The sequence below is a fragment of the Papio anubis genome, chromosome 2 (genome assembly GCF_008728515.1).
Source record: "Papio anubis isolate 15944 chromosome 2, Panubis1.0, whole genome shotgun sequence".
Classification (NCBI taxonomy): Eukaryota; Metazoa; Chordata; class Mammalia; order Primates; family Cercopithecidae; genus Papio; species Papio anubis.
Genome location: NC_044977.1, coordinates 91,428,154 through 91,446,779, shown reverse-complemented (window position 1 = coordinate 91,446,779; position 18,626 = coordinate 91,428,154). Strand labels below are relative to the sequence as shown.

The window sequence follows — 18,626 nt, the reverse complement described above, 5'->3', positions numbered from 1 at the left end:
GGATCCCAGAGCAGCACCTCCCACGCCCAGCACACAAACACCATGGGCACAAGTGCCATGGAAGACAGGCACAGGACCTGGCAGCCCATTACTACCTTTCATCCTCTTGGGCTGCATCCCATTGTGGGCTGCAAGCACAGAGAGGCTGCTGTGTCAGCTGTCCTTGTTTAATGCTCTGGACCAGTTTAGACACTCAGAGACCCCAGCATGAAGGTAGTGCTGCAGCAGCTTGGGTCTTGGGATCACTGGGAGGTCAGGCAGTATGTCTATGACTGGCGCCTGGGGCCCTACCTTGTAACTGCCACAGTGGCCACCCCGGGATGGGTAGCAGAAGTTCTGCTGGTAGGTGGTCCTGGCATGGGAAGGCTGGACCTGCACAAAGTGGACGAGGCGCTGGGGGAGGCCACTGAGTCCTGGGCCTGGTCGGAAATCAGCCTGGTAAGAAGATTCCAGGGGCCCTTGCTGGCGCAACTCTATCTCACAGGGTGCCCAGCGCAGGAAGGTGTGCCGCTGCCACAGGCGCTCCAGGTCCTTCCGCCTTCCAATTCCCTGCAGCAGGCAGTAGGGGCCCTCCTCAACGGTACGGGCCATTGGCCCATATTCCTGGCACCAAGCACCTTCTTGGACCCCTCCTAACCCCAAGTCTGCTTGGTGATGCCTGTCCTAGGCCGGGCTGTCTTGGCCTGTACCCTGGCCTCCTTGGCCTGTCTCCCCAGTGATGTCTTTCATTCTAAGGTGAAGCACCCAGAAAGTTAGTGGCCCACAGGATACTTGCACATTGTCTGGCAAGCTGGCAGAGGAAACCAACATAGAGATGTCTCTGTTTGGGGGAATAGGCTGTTTCCCAGAGGAAAAAGTTTGTGGGGGAAGATAGCCACTCCTCTGCCTTCATAAGGAGCCCTCCCTCAGTGTCATCCCCTCCACCCTACCACCTGCTCTGTCCAGACTTCAACTTAGGCTGGGGGACTGCTTGCCATTCTTCCTCTCTTCGGCACTCACTTTGTCAAAGGAAGTACGGTTGTCATGCTTGGAGAAGAAGTGTTGCTGCGCCGGCTCCTTGAAAGATAGTGAGAAAGAAAGTGAATAGGGAAAATGATGCTTATTTACCCGCCCTTACCCGGATCACTGCCTCAGGGTCCCTAATGGAGGGAAGTCGCCAGGAGCCACTGCCCCTAAGCTGCTAAACTGCCAACAGACAGAGGACAGAGACTAATTAAAGCAACACTTCAGTCCTGGGATATCTCAACCTGGGACTTTCCCTGAAGCAGAAGACCATGGAACCCTTATTGAGGAGGGTCCTCGATAAGGAGGCATCTGCCAGGACATCCTCCCATCAGGGGAGCAGTGGCTGAGTTTCAAGCTGGGCCTTAACTCTGATTGCCCAGCACTTGAGTCCTCTCCTCCCCTGCATCCACACTTACTCCCCCATCAACATACCCAGACTCTTGGCCCTAAATGCCATCTGAAAACTGGAATTTCTATCTCCAGCTCAAATTTTCTCCTGAACTCTGGGCTCAGTAGACAACTTCCTACTCCACATCTCCATGTAAATGCCCAATTGGGCATCTCCAAACATATGACTGAGCTTTGGGTCGTCCCAGACACACTCCACCTACAGCCTCCCCCAGCTCAGACTACGGCAGCCAGATCCTGTCAAACACCTTGAGTCCCCTAGATTCTCTTCTCTCATACCCCACGTTGAAAGTGCCAGTATCCTGTTGATACTGTGGTCAAAATGTGCCCAGGACCAGACCACGTCTCAGCATGCCCACTGTTTTCCCCGATCCAAGCCACATTCCTCTCTTGCCTGAATTTTTTTTTTTTTTTTTTTTTTTGAGACAGAGTCTCGCTCTGTCCCCCAGGCTGGAGTGCAGTGGCACGATCTCGGCTCACTGCAAGCTCCGTCTCCTGGGTTCAGGCCATTCTCCCGCCTTAGCCTCCCGAGTAGCTGGGACTACAGGCGCCTGCCACCGCGCCTGGCTAATTTTTTTGTATTTTTAGTAGAGACGGGGTTTCACCGTGGTCTCGATCTCCTGACCTTGTGATCCACCCGGCTCGGCCTCCCAAAGTGCTAGGATTACAGGCGTGAGGCACCGTGCCCGGCCTCTTGCCTGAATTATTGCAAGAGCTTCCTGCCTGGTGTCCCTGCTTTCAAACTTGCCCCTCCAGTCTGTTGTCCACTTTGCAGCCAGGATAATTCTGTTAGTACATAAATGAGAGCACATCTCATTTGCTGAAAATTCACAACAGTTCCTCCTATTTGTGGTAGCCAAAGTCATCATAGTGGTCTGTGAGACCCACACGATATTGGTCCTTCTATTACCTCCAGCCACACTGATTTCCCCACTGCTCCTCAGACATACCAGGTGCTCCCACTTAGGGCTTTGCACCACCTGTTCCTTCTCCTGGCCAGATAATTCCCTCACACCTCCCTCTTCCTTCCTTGAGCACTAGGCCAATGGTTCCATCACTCTAACCGTGCATTTTTCACCTGCTAACATACTATATTATTCTATATGATGTTCCCCCAACTGATGAGAACATCGCATGCCCCGCCATTAGAACATAAGCTTCTTGTGGGCAAAGGTAGTCTGTCTTGCTCATATTTTTAACTCCAGCACTGCTCAATAAATGTTGCTGTTAAATCAATAAACAGGCTGGGCACGGTGGCTCACACCTGTAATCCCAGCACTTTGGGAGGCCGAGGCAGGTGAATCACCTGAGGTCAGAAGTTTGAGACCAGCCTGGCCAACATACTGAAACCCCATTTCTACTAAAAATACAAAAATTAGGCTGGGTGTGGTGGCTTACGCCTGTAATCCCAGCACTTTGGGAGGCTGAGGCGGGCAGATCACTTGAGGTCGGAGTTCAAGACCGACCTGGCCAACATGGTGAAACCCCATCTCTACTAAAACACACAAAAAAATTAGCTGGGTGTGGTGATGTCTGGCTGTAATCCCAGCTACTCAGGAGGCTGAAGCGGGATAATTGTTTAAACCTGGGAGACAGAGGTTGCAGCGAGCCGAGATCGTGCTATTGCACTCCAGCCTGGGCGACAGGAAAAAAAAAAATTAATGAACAGGGACAGAAGGTCCTGGCCCAAGGGAATTTACTTTGGCTCAGTTGGAGCTAGAGCCTTGCTCCACTCCCAGGCAGAGAAAGACCATCTTTTAGGTCTGCAGGTTTCAGCAGGAATCTGTCCCAAGACCACCTTCTTGCCTTTGTGACTGGCTTCTGCCCTCAGAGCCATACCCAGCCACTCAGTTTCTCCTGCTGTAGACCTGAAGTGGCCAGATCTGGTGAGGTCAGGCTTGGCTGGCTTGGGAGTATAGGTAATGGCTGACAGCAGGTCCCCAGATAAAATCCATTCTAGGCCGGGCGCGGGGGCTCAAGCCTGTAATCCCAGCACTTTGGGAGGCCGAGACGGGCGGATCACGAGGTCAGGAGATCGAGACCATCCTGGCTAACACAGTGAAACCCCGTCTCTACTAAAAAAATACAAAAAACTAGCTGGGCGAGGTGGCGGGCGCCTGTAGTCCCAGCTACTCGGGAGGCTGAGGCAGGAGAATGGCCTAAACCTGGAAGGCGGAGCTTGCAGTGAGCTGAGATCCGGCCATTGCACTCCAGCCTGGGTGACAGAGCAAGACTCCGTCTAAAAAAAAAAAAAAAATCCATTCTAGATCCCTGAGCCAGAATCTTCAGGGTAGAACTTATTGTATATGTATTTAAGAGTTCCCTTTTTAGAACCGCCTGCCTTCGACAGTCCGATGGTAGTCTTCAAGCAGAATGAAAACTCCAAGAAGGTGGGAAGCTTTCATTCCTCAAAATGCAAGCTGAGGCTGGGCACAATGGCTCACGCCTATAATCCCAGCAGTTTGGGCGGCAGAGGCAGGTAGATCACTTGAGGCCAAGAGTTCGAGACCAGCCTGGCCGCATGGTGAAACCTCGTCTCTACTAAAAATACAAAAATTAGCTGGGTGTGGCGGCGGGTGCCTGTGATCCTAGCTACCTGGGAGGCCGAGGCAGGAGAATTGCTTGAACTTGGGTGGCAGAGGTTGCAGTGAGCTGAAATCTCGCCACTGTACTCCAGCCTTGGCAGCAGAGAGAGACTCTGTCTCCAAAAAAAAAAAAAAAAAAAAGCAAGCTGAGGCCGAGTGCAGTGGCTCACACCCATAATCCCAGGACTTTGAGAGGCCAAGGAGGAAGGATTGCTTGAGCCCAGGAGTTCAAGACCAGCCCGGGCAGCATGGCAAGGCTCCCAGATACTGTCTCTACAAAAAATAAAAAAAACGCCAGGCATGGTGTTGCATACCTGTGGTCCCAGCAACTAATAAGGCTGACGTGGAAGGATCACGTGAGCTTAAGAGGTCAAGGGTGCAGCCAGGCGCAGTGGCTCATGCCTGTAATCCCAGCACTTCGGGAGGCTGAGGCGGGTGGATCACGAGGTCAGGAGATTGAGACCATCCTGGCTAACACAGTGAAACCCCGTCTCTACTAAAAAATAGAAAAAATTAGCTGGGCGTGGTGGTGGGCACCTGTAGTCCCAGCTACTCAGGAGGCTGAGGCAGAAGAATGGTGTGAACCTGGGAGGTGGAGCTTGCAGTGAGCCAAGATTGAGCCACTGCACTCCAGCCTGGGTGACAGAGCGAGACTCTGTCTCAAAAAAAAAAAAAAAAAAAAGAGATCAAGAGTGCAATGAGCCATGATCGTGCCACTGCAAACCAAGCTACAGACTGGGAGAAAATATTTATAAACCATATATCCAACAAAGGACTAGAAAATATAAGGAACCCTCTCAACTCAACAGTAAAATCACAGTCTAATTAGAAAATTGGCAAACATGAAGACATCTAACCAAAGAAGATATACAGATGACAAATAACACATGAAAAGATATTTATCATTAAACATCAGGGAAATGCAAATTAAAACCACAACAAAATATCACTACACATCTATCAGAATGGCTCCAGTTGAAAATAGAGACAACACCAGGTATTGGTGAGAATGCAGAGAAACCAGATCATTCATGCATTGCTGGTGGGAATATAAAATGATAAAGCCACTCTCGAAAACAGTTTGGCAGTTTCTTTTAAAAACTAAACATGTGGAGAAGTCCAGGTCGAAAATGGCGGCAGTTGGTGTGTCCTGGGTTTCTTGGCTGCTGGGTCAGTCCGGCCCACAGCTGGGGTGGCCTATGTTGAGTGGTGCCCATGGTGAAGAGGAATCAGCTCGCATGTGGAAGACCCTCACCTTCTTCGTCGCGCTCCCCGGGGTGGCAGTCAGCATGCTGAATGTGTACCTGAAGTCACACCACGGAGAGCACGAGAGACCCGAGTTCATCGCCTACCCTCATCTCCGCATCAGGACCAAGCCGTTTCCCTGGGGAGATGGTAACCATACTCTATTCCATAACCCTCATGTGAATCCACTTCCAACTGGCTACTAAGATGAATAAAGAGAATCTGGACTACTACTCAAGAATTAGGACCACAGCACTGGTTTGGACCATTACTCTGCACATGATCAGAAAAATATACAACCCAAGCTCATCTTCTGTATCAAATGACGACTGGTATTGGTCTTCCATCCCTTTGCTTGTGGCAGGAGATGGCTTAAATAAATAACTTAAACTTAAAAACAAACAAACAAACAAACAGACAAAAACTAAATATGTGGCTGGGAGGAGCCATGCTCAGAGTCTCAGCACTTTGGGAGGTCATGTGGTGAATCACGAGGTCAGAGCCCAAGACCAGCCTGGCTGAAGATGGTGAAACCCCGTCTCCACTAAAAATACAGAAAAAAAAAAAAATTAGCCAGGCGTGGTGGCAGCCTCCTGTAATCCCAGCTACTCGGGAGGCTGAGGCAGGAGGGATTGCTTGAACCTGGGAGGCGGGAGGTTGCAGTGAGCCAAGATGGTGCCACTGCACTACAGCCTGGCTTACAGAGTGAGACTCCATCTCAAAAAACAAACAAACAAAACAACAACAACAAAAATACTAAACATGCAGCCAGCCTCGGTGGCTCATATTTGTAATTCCAGCACTTTGGTGGGCTGAGGTGGGTGGATTACCTGAGGTCAGGAGTTCAAGACCAGCCTGGCCAACATGGTGAAACCCTGTCTCTACTAAAATACAAAAATTAGCCAGGCATGTAAAGTGCACTGCAATTCCCAGCTACTCAGGAGGCTGAGGCAGGAGAACTGCTTGAGCCTGGGAGGCTGAGGTTGCAGTGAGCCGCGACAGCCATTGCACTCCAGCCTGGCCGACAGAGCGAGACTCTGTCTCAAAACAAAATAAAATAAAACAAAACAAAACAAAACAATAACACTAAACATGCAACTACTACGTGACCCAGCAATTGTATTCCTGGGCATTTATCCCAGAGAGACAAAAACTTATGTTCAACCAAAATTTATACACAAATATTCTTTAAAGCTTTTACTTAAAATAGCCATGCTGTGAGCCTGTTAGCCCAGCACTTTGGGAGGTCGAGACGGGTGATCACGAGGTCAGAGATCGAGACTATCCTGCTGGTCGACGTGGGGAAATTGCCTCACAGGGTCACAAAATTAGTCGGCGGGCGGGCCAGGTCCCAGCTGGCTGGAGGTTGGGAGGCCGGAGAATGGGTGCAAACCCCAGGAGCCAGTGCGAGCTGACTGCCACTGCACTCCAGCCTACGACAGACAGACCACCTCAAAAAAAAAAAAAAAAAAAAAAAGCTTTACTTGTATGAGCCAAAAACTGGAATCAGGTCAGATATCCTTGGTCAGATGAATGATTAAACAAACTGGTGTTATACCAAGGAATACTACTCTAGCATGAAAATAAATGTGCCTTATTGATAATACACAATTTAGATGAATCTCTTTTTTTTTTTTGAGACCTGAGTCTTGCTCTGTCCCCTTGGCTGGAGTGCAGTGAGACTATCTCGGCTCACTGCAGCTTCTGCCTCCCCCGATCATGCCATTATTCTCCTGCCTCAGCCACCCTGAGTAGCTGGGACTACAGCTCACCACTGCCTCCGGCTAATTTTTTGTATTTTTAGTAGAGATCGGGTTTTCATCAGTGTTAGCGATGGTGGTCTCATCTCCTGATCCAGGGATCTGCCCACCCCGCCCCCAAAGTGCTGATTACAAGTGTGGAGCTAATCGCATCTGGCCTAAATTTGGATGAATATCTAGGAAATTATGCCTGCAAAAAATAGTCTCCAAAAGGAGTGCATATTGTATTATTCTATTTACATAACTGTTTTTGAGACAGGGTCTCACTTGTTGCCAGGCTGCAGTGTGGTGACACAATCATGTCACTTCAGCCTTGACCTCCTGGGATCAAGCAACTCTTCTCTACCTCAGCCTCCCGAGTAGCTGGTACCACAGGTGCATGCCACCATGCCTGGCTACACTGTTTAACTGTTTTTTAGAGATGAGTTCTCATTATGTTGCCCAGGCTGATCTTTGAACTCTTGGGCTCAAGCAATCCTCCTGCCTTGCCTCCAAAGTGCTGGGATTAGAGGCATGAGCCACTGTGCCCAGCTTTATATAACATTTTAATTCTTAATTTAATTATACTTTTGCCGGGTGTGTGCCTCGCCTGTAATCCCAGCACTTTGGGAGGCTGAGACGGTGGATCAACAGGTCAAGAGATTGGAGACCATCCTGAGCATCAGAGTCCCAGCCCACGTCACAAAACTAGCCGGCGAGGTGGTGGGCTGATAGTCTCAGTTATCAGGAGGCTGAGGCAGAGAATGGCGCAACCTGGGAGTATGGAGCTTGCAGTGAGGCGGAGATCACACCACTGCACTCCAGCCTGGCACAGGCTAGACTTCTGTTTCAAAAAATAATAATAAAATACTATTTTTTTGGAGACAGAGTCTCACTGTGTCACTCCAGGCTAGAGTGCAGTGGCTTGATTTTGGCTTGCCGCAACCTCCACCTCCCAGGTTCAAGAGCTTATGCCTCAGCCTCCCAAGTAGCTGGGATGACAGGCATGTGCCACGACACTGACTAATTCTTGTATTTTTACCAGAGACGGAGTTTCACCTCATATTGCCCTGGTTGGTCTTCGAACTCCTGACCTCCAGCAGTTCGTTGCCTTGGCTTCCCAAGCAGTTAGATTACAGGCATGACCCACCACAACTGGCCTATGCACTTTTTTTTTTTTTTTGAGATGGAGTCTTGCTCTGTCACTTGGGCTGGAGTGCAGTGGTGTGATCTTGGCACACCACAACCTCACTCCCAGTTCAAGCGATTCTCCTGCCTCAGCTTCCTGAGTAGCTGTGATTACAGGCGTGAGCCACCAAGCCTAGCTAAATTTTTGACATGGAGTCTCGCTTCTGTCAGCTTCAGGCTGGAGTGTAGTGGCGCTGACTGCTCACTGCAAGTTCACCCTGGGTTCACACCATTCTCCTGCCTCAGCCTCCCAGTAGCTGGGATTCATGCCACCAAGCCCAAGCACTTTTTGTGTTTTAGTAGAGATGGGGTTTCACTGCATAGCTAAGATGGTCTCGATCTCCTGACCTCATGATCCGCCCACCTCGGCCTCCCAAAGTGCTGGGATTACAGGCGTGCGCCACCGCGCCCAGCCTAATTTTTTGTATTTTTAGTAGAGATAAGGTTTCACCATGTTGGCCAGGCTGGTCTTGAACTCCTGGCCTTAAGCGATCCACCCACCTTGGCCTCCCAAAGTGCTGAGATTACAGAGGTGAGCCACTGCACCCTGTCTGTAACATTTTTAAGTGACAAAATTTTAGAAATGGGAGATTGATTTAGAATGGGGCCAGGTGTGGTGGCTCACGCCTGTAATCCCAGCACTTTGGGGAGGCTGAGACGGCACCATGAGGTCAGGAGATCTGAGACCATCCCATAACACAATGAAACCCTGTGTCTACTAAAATACAAAAATAGCCAGGCGCAGGCGGTGCCTGTAGTCCCAGCTACTCCGGGAGGCTGGGAGGTGAGAATGGCGTGAACTCCCAGGAGTAGCTGCTTGCAGTGAGCCAAGATACGCTTTACTGCACTCCAGCTGGGTGAAAGAGTGAGACTCCATCTTTTTTTGAGACGGAGTCTCACGCCTGTCACCAGGCTGGGAGAGTGGCAAGGGCCGATCTCAGCTCACTGCAGCTCTGCCTCCCGGTTCACGCATTCTCCGCCTCAGCCTCCCCGAGTAGCGGACTACAGGCTCGCCACCTCGGCCTGCTAGTTTTTGTATTTCTTAATAGAGACGGGTTTCACTGCAGCAGCCAGGATGCATCTCCTGACCTCGTGATCCGCTTCCGCCTCGCCTCCCAAAGTGCTGGGATTACAGGCTTGAGCCACTCTACTGGTGGGGAGACTCTGAGTCTTAAAAAAAAAAAAAAAAAAAAAGAAGTGGGGCCAGGCACAGGGAAAGCCCGGCGCCTGTAACTTTGTGGGGCTGGGCAGGTGGATCACCTGAGGTCAGGAGTTCAAGACCAGCCTGACCAACATGGAAAACCCTGTCTCTCCTAAAAATACAAAATTACCTGGGTGTGGTGGTGCATACCTGTAATCCCAGCTACCAGGAGGCTGAGGTGGAATCACTTGAACCCGGAGGCAGAGGTTGCAGTGAGCCGAGATCACAACACTGCACTCCAGCCAGGTGACAGAACAACACTCTGTTTTAGAAGAAAAGCAATTATGATAGACTACAGGGACACCTGTAATCTCTGACACTTTGGGAAGCTGAGGCAGGCAGATCATTCTAGGTCAGGAGGCGCTGAGACCAACCAGGGCGGGCCATGGTAAGACCCCCCGCCTCTACTAAAAATGTATTAAAAAAAATTAGCTGGACACAGTGGTGGGCACCTGTAATCCCAGCTACCGGGAGGCTGAGGTGAGATTTGTTTGAACCCGGAGGCAGAAGTTTCAGTGAGCCGAGAGATCACACCATTGCACTCCAGCTCCGGCAACAAGAGCTTAAACTTGAGGGCAAAACAAAACAAAACAGAGCAGCACCAGGATCCCTTTGTGATGTTATTCACCACCACAGTCAACTGTGGTGTTAGATACACAAAACTGCTACTGGCGATAACATTTTAAAAGCTCTTTTTTTTTTTTTTTTTTCGAGACAGTGTGCTTCATTGTTGTTCGGCTGAGGCACAGTGGTTCGATCTCAGTCCACTGCAACCTCTGCCTCATGGGTTCAAGCTGTTCTCCTGCCTCAGCCTCCCAAGTAGCTTGGATTACAGGTGCCTGCCACCATGCCCTGCCAATTTTTTGTGTTTTTAGTAGAGATGGGTTTCACTCATGTTGGCCAGTCTCAAACTCCTGGTCTCATGGATCTGCCCAATTGAACTCCCAAAGTGCTGGGCTTCCAGCTAAAAATTTTATAGCCTCTTTTTTTGTTTGTTTGTTTTTCTTTTTTGAGACAGAGTTTTGCTGTTGTTGCCCAGGCTGGAGTACACAATGGAGCAATCTTGGCTCACCACAACCCTGCCTCCGTGTTCAAGTGGATTCTCCTGCCTCAGCTCCCAAAGTAGCTGGGATTACAGGCCTGCCACCACCCCCGCTACCCTGTATTTTACTAGAAATGGGTTTCTACTCATGTTAGTCAGGGTGGTCTTGAACTCCTGACCTCAGGTGATCACCCGTCTGGCTTTGGCCTCCCAAAGTGCTGGGATTACAGGTGTGAGCCACCGCTACCGCAAATTTTTTTTTTTTTTTTTTAATGAGTCTTGTTTGTCACCCAGGCTATGCAGTGGCCGGATCTCAGCTCACTGCAAGCCTCAGCCCCTGGTTCACGCATTCTCCAGCCTCAGCCTCCTAGAGTAGCTGGGACTACAGGCTCACCACCTCACTCGCTACTTCTTTTTTTGTATTTCTAGTAGAGACGGGTTTCACCTTGTTAGCCAGGATGGTCTCTCTGGATCTCCTGGACTCCTGCGGATCCAATTCGCCTGCCTCCCGCAAAGTGCTGGGATTACAGGCTTGAGCCACCGCTGGGCCACCAGCAATTCTTATAGCTCTTTTTTTTTTTTTTTTTTTTTTTGAGATGGAGTCATTTATCGCCCAGTTCGAGTGAAAATGCATCTCGGCTCACTGCAGCCCGCCTCCTGGGTTCACTCCATTCTCCTGCTCCCAGCCTCCCTCCCAGCTGGGATCTACAGGTGCCCCACCATGCCTACATCTTTGTATTTTTAGTAGAGACGGGGTTTCACCATGCTAGCCAGGATGGTCTCGGACCTCCTAACCTTTCTGATCCACTACTTTGGCCTCCCAAATGCTGGGATTACAGGCATGCAGCCACCACAGCCTCTGCCTATAGCCACTGTGCCCAGCCCATAGCCTCCAATACACACACACACACACACACACTCACACACACACACATGGGCAAAACTAGGGAAATTTGAATGAACCTTAGTAGATTATATCAATCAATGTCAATGTCCTGGTTGTGATATTATACCATAAGTTTTGCAAGAGGTTACCATTGAAGGTAACCAGGCAGTGTAGAAGAAATCTCTATTATTTTTACAACTGCTTATGAATCGATAATTATTATTATTATTATTTTTTTTTTTGAGACGGAGTCTGGCTCTGCTACCCAGCTGGAGTGCAGTGGCCGGATTCAGCTCACTGCAAGCCCTGCCTCCGGGTTCACTTCATTCTTTGCCTCAGCCTCCCGAGTAGCTGGGGAGGCTATGGCTCACCACCTCGGGCTAATTTTTTTGTATTTTAGTAGAGACGGGTTTCACCGTTAGCCAGGATGGTCTCATCTCCTGAACTCTCAAGTGATCCGCCTCTGTCTCTGGCTCTCCCAAAGTGCTGGGATTACAGGCTTGAGCCACCGCTACCTCGCCTAATTGGATAATTATTTCAATGAAAGTTTCAATTAAAATCTAGGAGTCTGGGGCAAGTTTCAATTGACCCCCAAATTTCTCCCGTGTCTATCCTCAGCTACCAAATTGCACTTAGCCCTAGAATGTATATGTCTTTCCTGTCGGAGGCACCTCTGACTGGAAATTCACTATTCCTACAGTGGCAGGATAATTTATTGACGCCCAGTGAGTTTTGTTCTCTCAAAACTGTGGGAGCTTGGTGAGAAGCACAATCATTTCCTCTCTACCCAGGCAATTCTGGGTATTCTTGCCCTGCAAAGAATGATCACTAGCATCTTTGTTTCTTAATCATTCAAGGCTCCTTTTCCATCGAGGTGGTAAAATCCATGGTTTCTGAACAGGTAGAGCTAGGATTGGGATTCCATCTTAAGAAGCCTTGGAAGAGAGGTGGGTTTCCTTGGAAGGGGCAGTATTTGCATGTGGTAGGGCTAAGGGCCCCTGTGCGGGCTGGGCAGTCTGCACTAAGAGAGGAGGCTCCTTGGTAAACTGAGGGATGGGATGGCAGCAGGGGCCTAGCAATCATGGCACTGCAGGTGAAGAAACTGCACCCAACCAGACAGAACTCTTGTCCAACCTGAGGAACTAAGAGGACCAGAATTATATTTCCCAAGAATCAGGCAGTTGAAGGCTGGAAAGAGATTAATCTGCTTTAGAAGAAAAAATGAAAAAAAAAGAAAAAATAATTTTCTTGCATCTGTATGTCATGGACAAAAATTTTACAAACCAAAGGAGAGTGGATGCTACATCTTAGAAAGGCTTTAAACAATAGCTAGAATCTGCCTGTAATCTCAGCACTTTGGGAGGCCGAGGCAGGCAGATCACAAGGTCAGGAGATTGAGACCATCCTGGCTAATACTGTGAAACCCGTCTCTACTAAAAATACAAAAAAAAATTAGCCAGGCATGGTGGTGGGTACCTGCAGTCCCAGCTACTTGGGAGGCTGAGGCAGGAGAATGGCGTGAACCTGGGAGGCAGAGCTTGCAGTGAGGAGAGATCGAGCCACTGCACTCCAGACTGGGCGACAGAGTGAGACTCTGTCTAAAAAAAAAAAAAAAAAAGAAAAGAAACGATAGCTAGAATCTGCCAGCTGAAACCTGGTACCTCTCAGTCAATGCAAAATGAAAATGTGCAACTTCTCTGAGCAGTCCTATTAATTAAAACAACTTTAGACCTAGGAAGAACCATGAGATTTGACATTTATGTAACCTGAATCCAAGACACAGATTACGCTACTTGGGGCTGCTGCTAATGCTAGTAAATTTTTTGTGTAGAAAATCCTTACATTGATCTGCAGCCAAAACATGTCCCTTACATGCCTGTTTCTCAGTAATGAGTTTTTTTTTTTTTTTTTTTGAGATGGAGTCTCGCTCTGTCGCCCAGGCTGGAGTGCAGTGGCCGGATCTCAGCTCACTGCAAGCCCGCCTCCGGATTTAGGCCATTCTCCTGCCTCAGCCTCCCCGAGTAGCTGGGACTACAGGCTCGCCACCTCGGCCCGCTAGTTTTTTGTACTTTTTTTAGTAGAGATGGGGTTTCACTGCAGTTAGCCAGGATGGTCTCATCTCCTGACTCATGATCCGCCTGCCTTGGCCTCCCAGTGATGGGATTATAGGCTTGAGCCACTGCGCCCGGCCTCTGGAGGAATGAGTTTACCAGATTGATAGGATGTTCCACTCTCTGGGAGGAGAGCTGCCACTGAGGGCAATGACAAACATACAACAGGAAGTCTCTGGGTTGCTTCTCTTTCTGTACTTCCCACATCCCATCAGTCTCAAAAGGGAGGTGGCCCTGGATTGACAGTCTGGAGCTGCATCTGGGCCTGGCTTGGTAGGCTGTAGCAGGCAGCCCTTGCAAGTGCATATGCTGAGGAAGTTCAGTTTCCATAAAATAGCAGCCTCCAGGACCCTAGTCTCAGCCTGGGAAAGCAATTCATAGAAAATCCAGATGGCAGATCAAATAGGACCTGGCAAAAGCCTGGGAAGCAAGAAGGTGCAGTGGGTGGTACCTGTTTCAGGCACCCCTTCACGTCCTTCTGGGCCTTCTTCTACCCAGCTGTTGCTCTGGAGGCTGACCTGACTGCACTCAACACTATGCTTCCTTTGTTCTGGCCACCAGGGAGCCCTGGGAGGAGATGGAGGAAAAGAGAGAGGAAGTGTTTCTTCTCTTGGCTCCCTCCTAGGCCACTTCCCACCTGGCTATGTCTCTCTACCTAGGATTACTGCTCCTGTCAGGGTGACCCTTTCCATACCTTTATCTCCTTCTCGATTCTAGAAGCCATGCCTCCCCCTTGTCCCTTTTGCTCAGTGGTACTAACCACTTGGTTGCTACCAGCCTGTGGGACTGCCTTTATCTGAGGCTGTCACAAGCAATCCTTTGTAAACATAACCTTCTGAGTTCTGCTGAGTATGCTTTTTACTATTATGACTCTGATTTTTAAATTTTATTTCATTTTTTCAGACCGAGTCTCACTCTGTCACCAAGGCTGGAGTGTGGTGGTGCCATCTTGCTTCATTGCAACTTCTGCCTTCTGGGTTCAAGCAATTCTCTCTACCTCAGCCTCCTGAGTAGCTGGGATTACAGGTGTGCACCACCATGCCCGGTTTAATTTTTTTTTTTTTTGAGATGGAGTTTTGCTCTTGTTGCCCAGGCTGGAATGCAATGGCACTATCTGATCTTGGCTCACTGCAACCTCCACCTCCTGGGTTCAAGCCAGCCTCCTGCCTCAGCCTCCTGAGTAGCTGGGATTACAGGCATGTGCCACCAAGCCAGGCTAATTCTGTATTTTTAGTAGAGATGGGGTTTCTCCATATTGGTCAGGCTGGTCTTGAACTATCAACCTCAGGTGATCCACCCCAGTGCTGGGTTTACAGGCGTGAGCTACTGTGCCTGGCCTATTTTTTTTTTTTTTTTTTTGTATTTTTAGTAAAGATGGAGTTTCACCATGTTGGCCAGACTGGTTTCGAGCTCTTGACCTCAAGTGATCCACCTGCCTTGGCCTCCCGAAGTGCTAGGATTACACGCATGAGCCACCTTGCCCAGCCATGACCCTGATTTATGATACACGGTGCCCCTTCCTTGTCTCCAGGCCTGTAAGTAGTAAAGGGCCTATGGCCCTGTATCCCTTTCCTGTTCTCCAGAAGCCTGTTATAGCCACTCCAGGCTACCTGTGCCATCACTCCTTTCCAGTATTCCCTGGCCAAATGTGTAGGCCAGTACCCAGCTGCCTCCTGTACTACTTCCCTGACCAGAGGAGGCCTCCTACTAATTTCCAAGGCCCTGGACTGTGAAGCTGGCTGTGGGATGGACCATGGGCTTTCTTAGCATTAAGGAATCTGAATGTGAAGATAGTTGTCAGCAAAATTCAAAGCTTACTTCCTGGGTTCTAGAGGCTGTCTGCCTGTAGCTACCCACCCCAGCTAGGCCCTTACCCTTTGTCCATCTAGAAAGGGCAGTGAGCAATACGGTTCAGTTTGGCACTCACTCTTTTCTACCCTGTCTGTAGGGGAAAGATCTGACATCTCCGAGAAGAAAGGTAAAGCTCGTCCCAGGGCTAGGTGTCAATACAGCCATGGAAGGGATGGGATGATGCTCTTGGGTTCTGGGAGAGGCAAGAACTGGTCCAGTCACCCCCACTGCCTTCAGGTCTGCCTTGTACCTGACATCGCTGCAGGAACACTGCTGGAGGCTGGGGCTTGGCTGCAAGGCGGTATTCTCTAGCACTTTCACTCTTGAATTGGCTTCTGTAGTGCCCATAGAAGCCATTGTTGTGCTATAACAAGACAGGAATGAGGATAACTCACTCAAATCTCGACCATGAGTCCTAGACCTCAGGTCCCCAACTGAGGGTTCCAGGAAAGCCAGACCAGAAGCCCCTTCTGGAAGTTCCTGACAGAATAGAAAGAATCTAAGGAGTTAGGACACTCCTGGAGATGGGCCAGTATAGAAGTGTCTTCATCCATCATTAGGACAGTTGAACTCAGCTGTAATGACCCACTTGGGCTATGCATGTGTAGGGAAGGAGTGCCATTCATTCAGAGGAGAGAGTTGTGGGCAGGGCCACTGATCAGGGGTGTGGTCCTTCCCTAAAGAGCCAGAGAAGAAATCCCCTTTGTTGTTCTCCCCACAGTTTTTTTTTTTTTTTGAGACAGAGCCTTGCTTTGTTGCCCAGGCTGGAGTACAGTGGCACAACCTCAGCTCACGGCAACCTCTGACTCCCAGGTTCAAGGCATTCTCTTGCCTCAGCCTCCCAAGTACGTGGGACTACAGGCGCCCACTACCATGCCAGGCTGATTTTTTTTTTTTTTTTTTTGAGACGGAGTCTTGCTGTGTCACCAGGCTGGAGTGCAGTGGTGTGATCTCAGTTCACTGCAACCTCTGCCTCCCTGGTTCAATCAATTCTCCTGCTTCAGCCTCCCGAGTAGCTGGGATTACAGGTGCCCACCACCACACTCGGCTAATTTTTGTATTTTTAGTAGAGACAGAGTTTCACCATGTTGGCCAGGCTGGTCTCGAACTCCTGACCTCGTGATCGGCCCACCTTGGCCTCCCAAAGTGCTGGGATTACAGGCATGAGCCACCACGCCTGGCCTGGAGAGGATTTCAGAGAGAGGAACTGTCAGGAGACAGAAATAAGCAACTATCAGAGGTTCAAGAAAGGGGCTGTACTGTGCTGATGTCATTACGTGGACACTCTGTGGATGATCATGTCTGGGAACTCCTATGGCCCAGCCTCTTTGTCCTAAGTTCTCCCTGGAGAGGATGGGTGTGTCTGGCCCTCTACAATTATAACCCTGAGCAGAAGAACCCGTCCTAAGCCTGCCCTCTGGCCATGACAATGGGCTATTTAACAGGACTAGAAAGCCTCATATCTTTCCATCCAAAGACATGGATCACTTTGTCTGTCTATCCTTCTCTGTCAGAAACCCCTCACTCTCTATTCAGGTTAGTTCAACAGTATTTATCAAACCTTTATTGTCTTCCAGGCATGGGGCTGAGCATGGGAAATACAGATGGACAAAAACACAGTATTTGCCCTCAAAATGTTCCCAGACTAGAGAGCAGCCAAACTCCAAAAGTTTGAGTGGCTCAAACAATTAACTAGGAATAAATGGGGTGGCTAGAGGACTAGGAGTTTCCACTAGCTTGCAGGAGACTATGATGCATGAAAGGGGGCAAAGTGTTAGGAAGACTAGGCAGCCTCCAGGGGTGACCTCAAGATGGTGGAGAGGAAGTGGGAAGCTCAGGGTCCTATTCCAGGTTAGATGCCAGATGAAAACCTCTTCACTTCACTGTCATGACTCAGTCAGATTTTGGGTACAATCAGAGGGCCGGGGCCAGGATTAACATAAAGTGCACTCTTACCCAGGAGCCTACTAACGCACTTTGCATCTTTCCAAGAAGGGAGCAGAAAAGGCAAACTTCCCTCTTGTCTTTTTGGAGGATGTCTTCAGGAAAGAGAATCTCTGGAGGTCAATTCTTTTGTTGCTTAGTGACAAGGGAAGGTTGTGACTGCATAATGCTGCTGCTGTTTGTTGAGGTAGCACATGGCCTGTTGCCCCTTTGTCCTTGCTGCCCGAGTTCTTCTCTATGAGAAAAACCTGCCCCTTGGCATTAACAGCCTGAAAGAGCCCTTATGTATAGAAACACACAGGGCTCCATGGTAGAGTCTAATGGATTCACAGCCAATGAAATATTCAAAGAACATTTTAAAGGCGGGCAAATCCTGCATTTAAAAACCTATGCATTCATACTGCCAGGAATATAAATTTAGAAAGCATTCCATGGAGTCAGAAGAAATGTTAAAGAGTTTGGTGGCTTTTAGGATAAAATTACTGCTTCAGAATAGGCTTTGCCAATTTATCTCTTAGGAGTTTGTGGTGACTGGGAATGCTAATCATGACAGGTGAATGTTTCAAGGGCCGAGTAAAGGAATAGAGTATAACAGAAGAACAGAGAAGGAACTTGCAAAGATTTGACATTATGGTTCCATTCTGAGCTACCCTTGGACGAATTATTATTATTATTATTATTATTATTTTTTGAGACAGAGTCTAGCTCTGTCGCCCAGGCTGGAGCGCAGTGGCCAGATCTCAGCTCACTGCAAGGTCCGCCTCCTGGGTTCACGCCATTCTCCTGCCTCAGCCTCCCGAGTAGCTGGGACTACAGGCGCCCGCCACCTCGCCCGGCTAGTTTTTTGTATTTTTTTAGTAGAGACGGGGTTTCACCGTGTTAGCCAGGATGGTCTCGATCTCCTGACCTCGTGATCCACCCGTCTCGGCCTCCCAAAGTGCTGGGATTACAGGCTTGAGCCACCGCGCCCGGCCCCTTGGACGAATTATTGACTGAATTCTCTCTTATTTGTAAAAGAGGGACTTAAACAGTTCACCCCCTTTAGTAACCATGGTGGCTCATGCCTGTAATCCCAGCACTTTGGGAGGCTGAGGTGGGCGAATTGCTTGAGCCCAGGAGTTAAAGATCAGCCTGGGCAACATGGTGAAATCCCATCTCTACAAAAAATACAAAAATTAGCCAGACGTGGTGATGCGCTCCTGTGGTCTCAACTATTCAGGAGGCTGAGGTGGGAGGATTGCTTGACCCCAGGAGGGCGAGGCAGCAGTGAGCCATGACTGTGCTACTGCATTCCAGCCTGAGAGACAGAATGAGACCCTGTCTCAAATAAATAAATAAATAATACAAATATACAAAACAATGCTATGATTTATGGATACAAACATATGAACTGGCTGGGTGTGGTGGGTCACTCCTGTTAT

The 18,626-nt window shown here is 49.2% G+C and overlaps 1 protein-coding gene and 1 pseudogene across 2 annotated transcripts; one reads left to right on the top strand and one right to left on the bottom strand.

Annotated features, from left to right (window-relative positions):
• Positions 1 to 151: 151 nt before the first annotated feature.
• C2H3orf84 (chromosome 2 C3orf84 homolog) lies at positions 152 to 17,809 on the bottom strand. 2 transcript variants are annotated; one of them, XM_031663345.1, is made up of 4 exons: positions 17,218 to 17,809; positions 15,512 to 15,625; positions 1,000 to 1,056; positions 152 to 570 (listed from the first exon to the last, which is right to left on the bottom strand). In XM_031663345.1, the coding sequence occupies exons 1-4, from the start codon at positions 17,242 to 17,244 to the stop codon at positions 154 to 156; spliced, it is 615 nt and encodes a 204-aa protein (XP_031519205.1). In that variant the 5' UTR covers positions 17,245 to 17,809; the 3' UTR covers positions 152 to 153. The 2 variants fall into 2 exon arrangements, with proteins under 2 accessions (XP_031519205.1, XP_031519206.1); XM_031663346.1 differs by lacking the exon at positions 15,512 to 15,625.
• On the top strand, positions 5,094 to 5,451 carry LOC100999764 (annotated as a pseudogene).
• Positions 17,810 to 18,626: the final 817 nt, after the last annotated feature.

Coding starts and splice junctions, on each gene's coding strand:
- C2H3orf84 (XM_031663345.1), bottom strand. CDS start 17,244: ATGCAAAGTGCGTTAGTAGGCTCCTGG. Junction 15,626..17,217: donor GTGCGTTAGTAGGCTCCTGG/GTAAGAGTGCAC, acceptor GTCTTGTTATAG/CACAACAATGGCTTCTATGG. Junction 571..999: donor ACCGTACTTCCTTTGACAAA/GTGAGTGCCGAA, acceptor ACCGTTGAGGAG/GGCCCCTACTGCCTGCTGCA.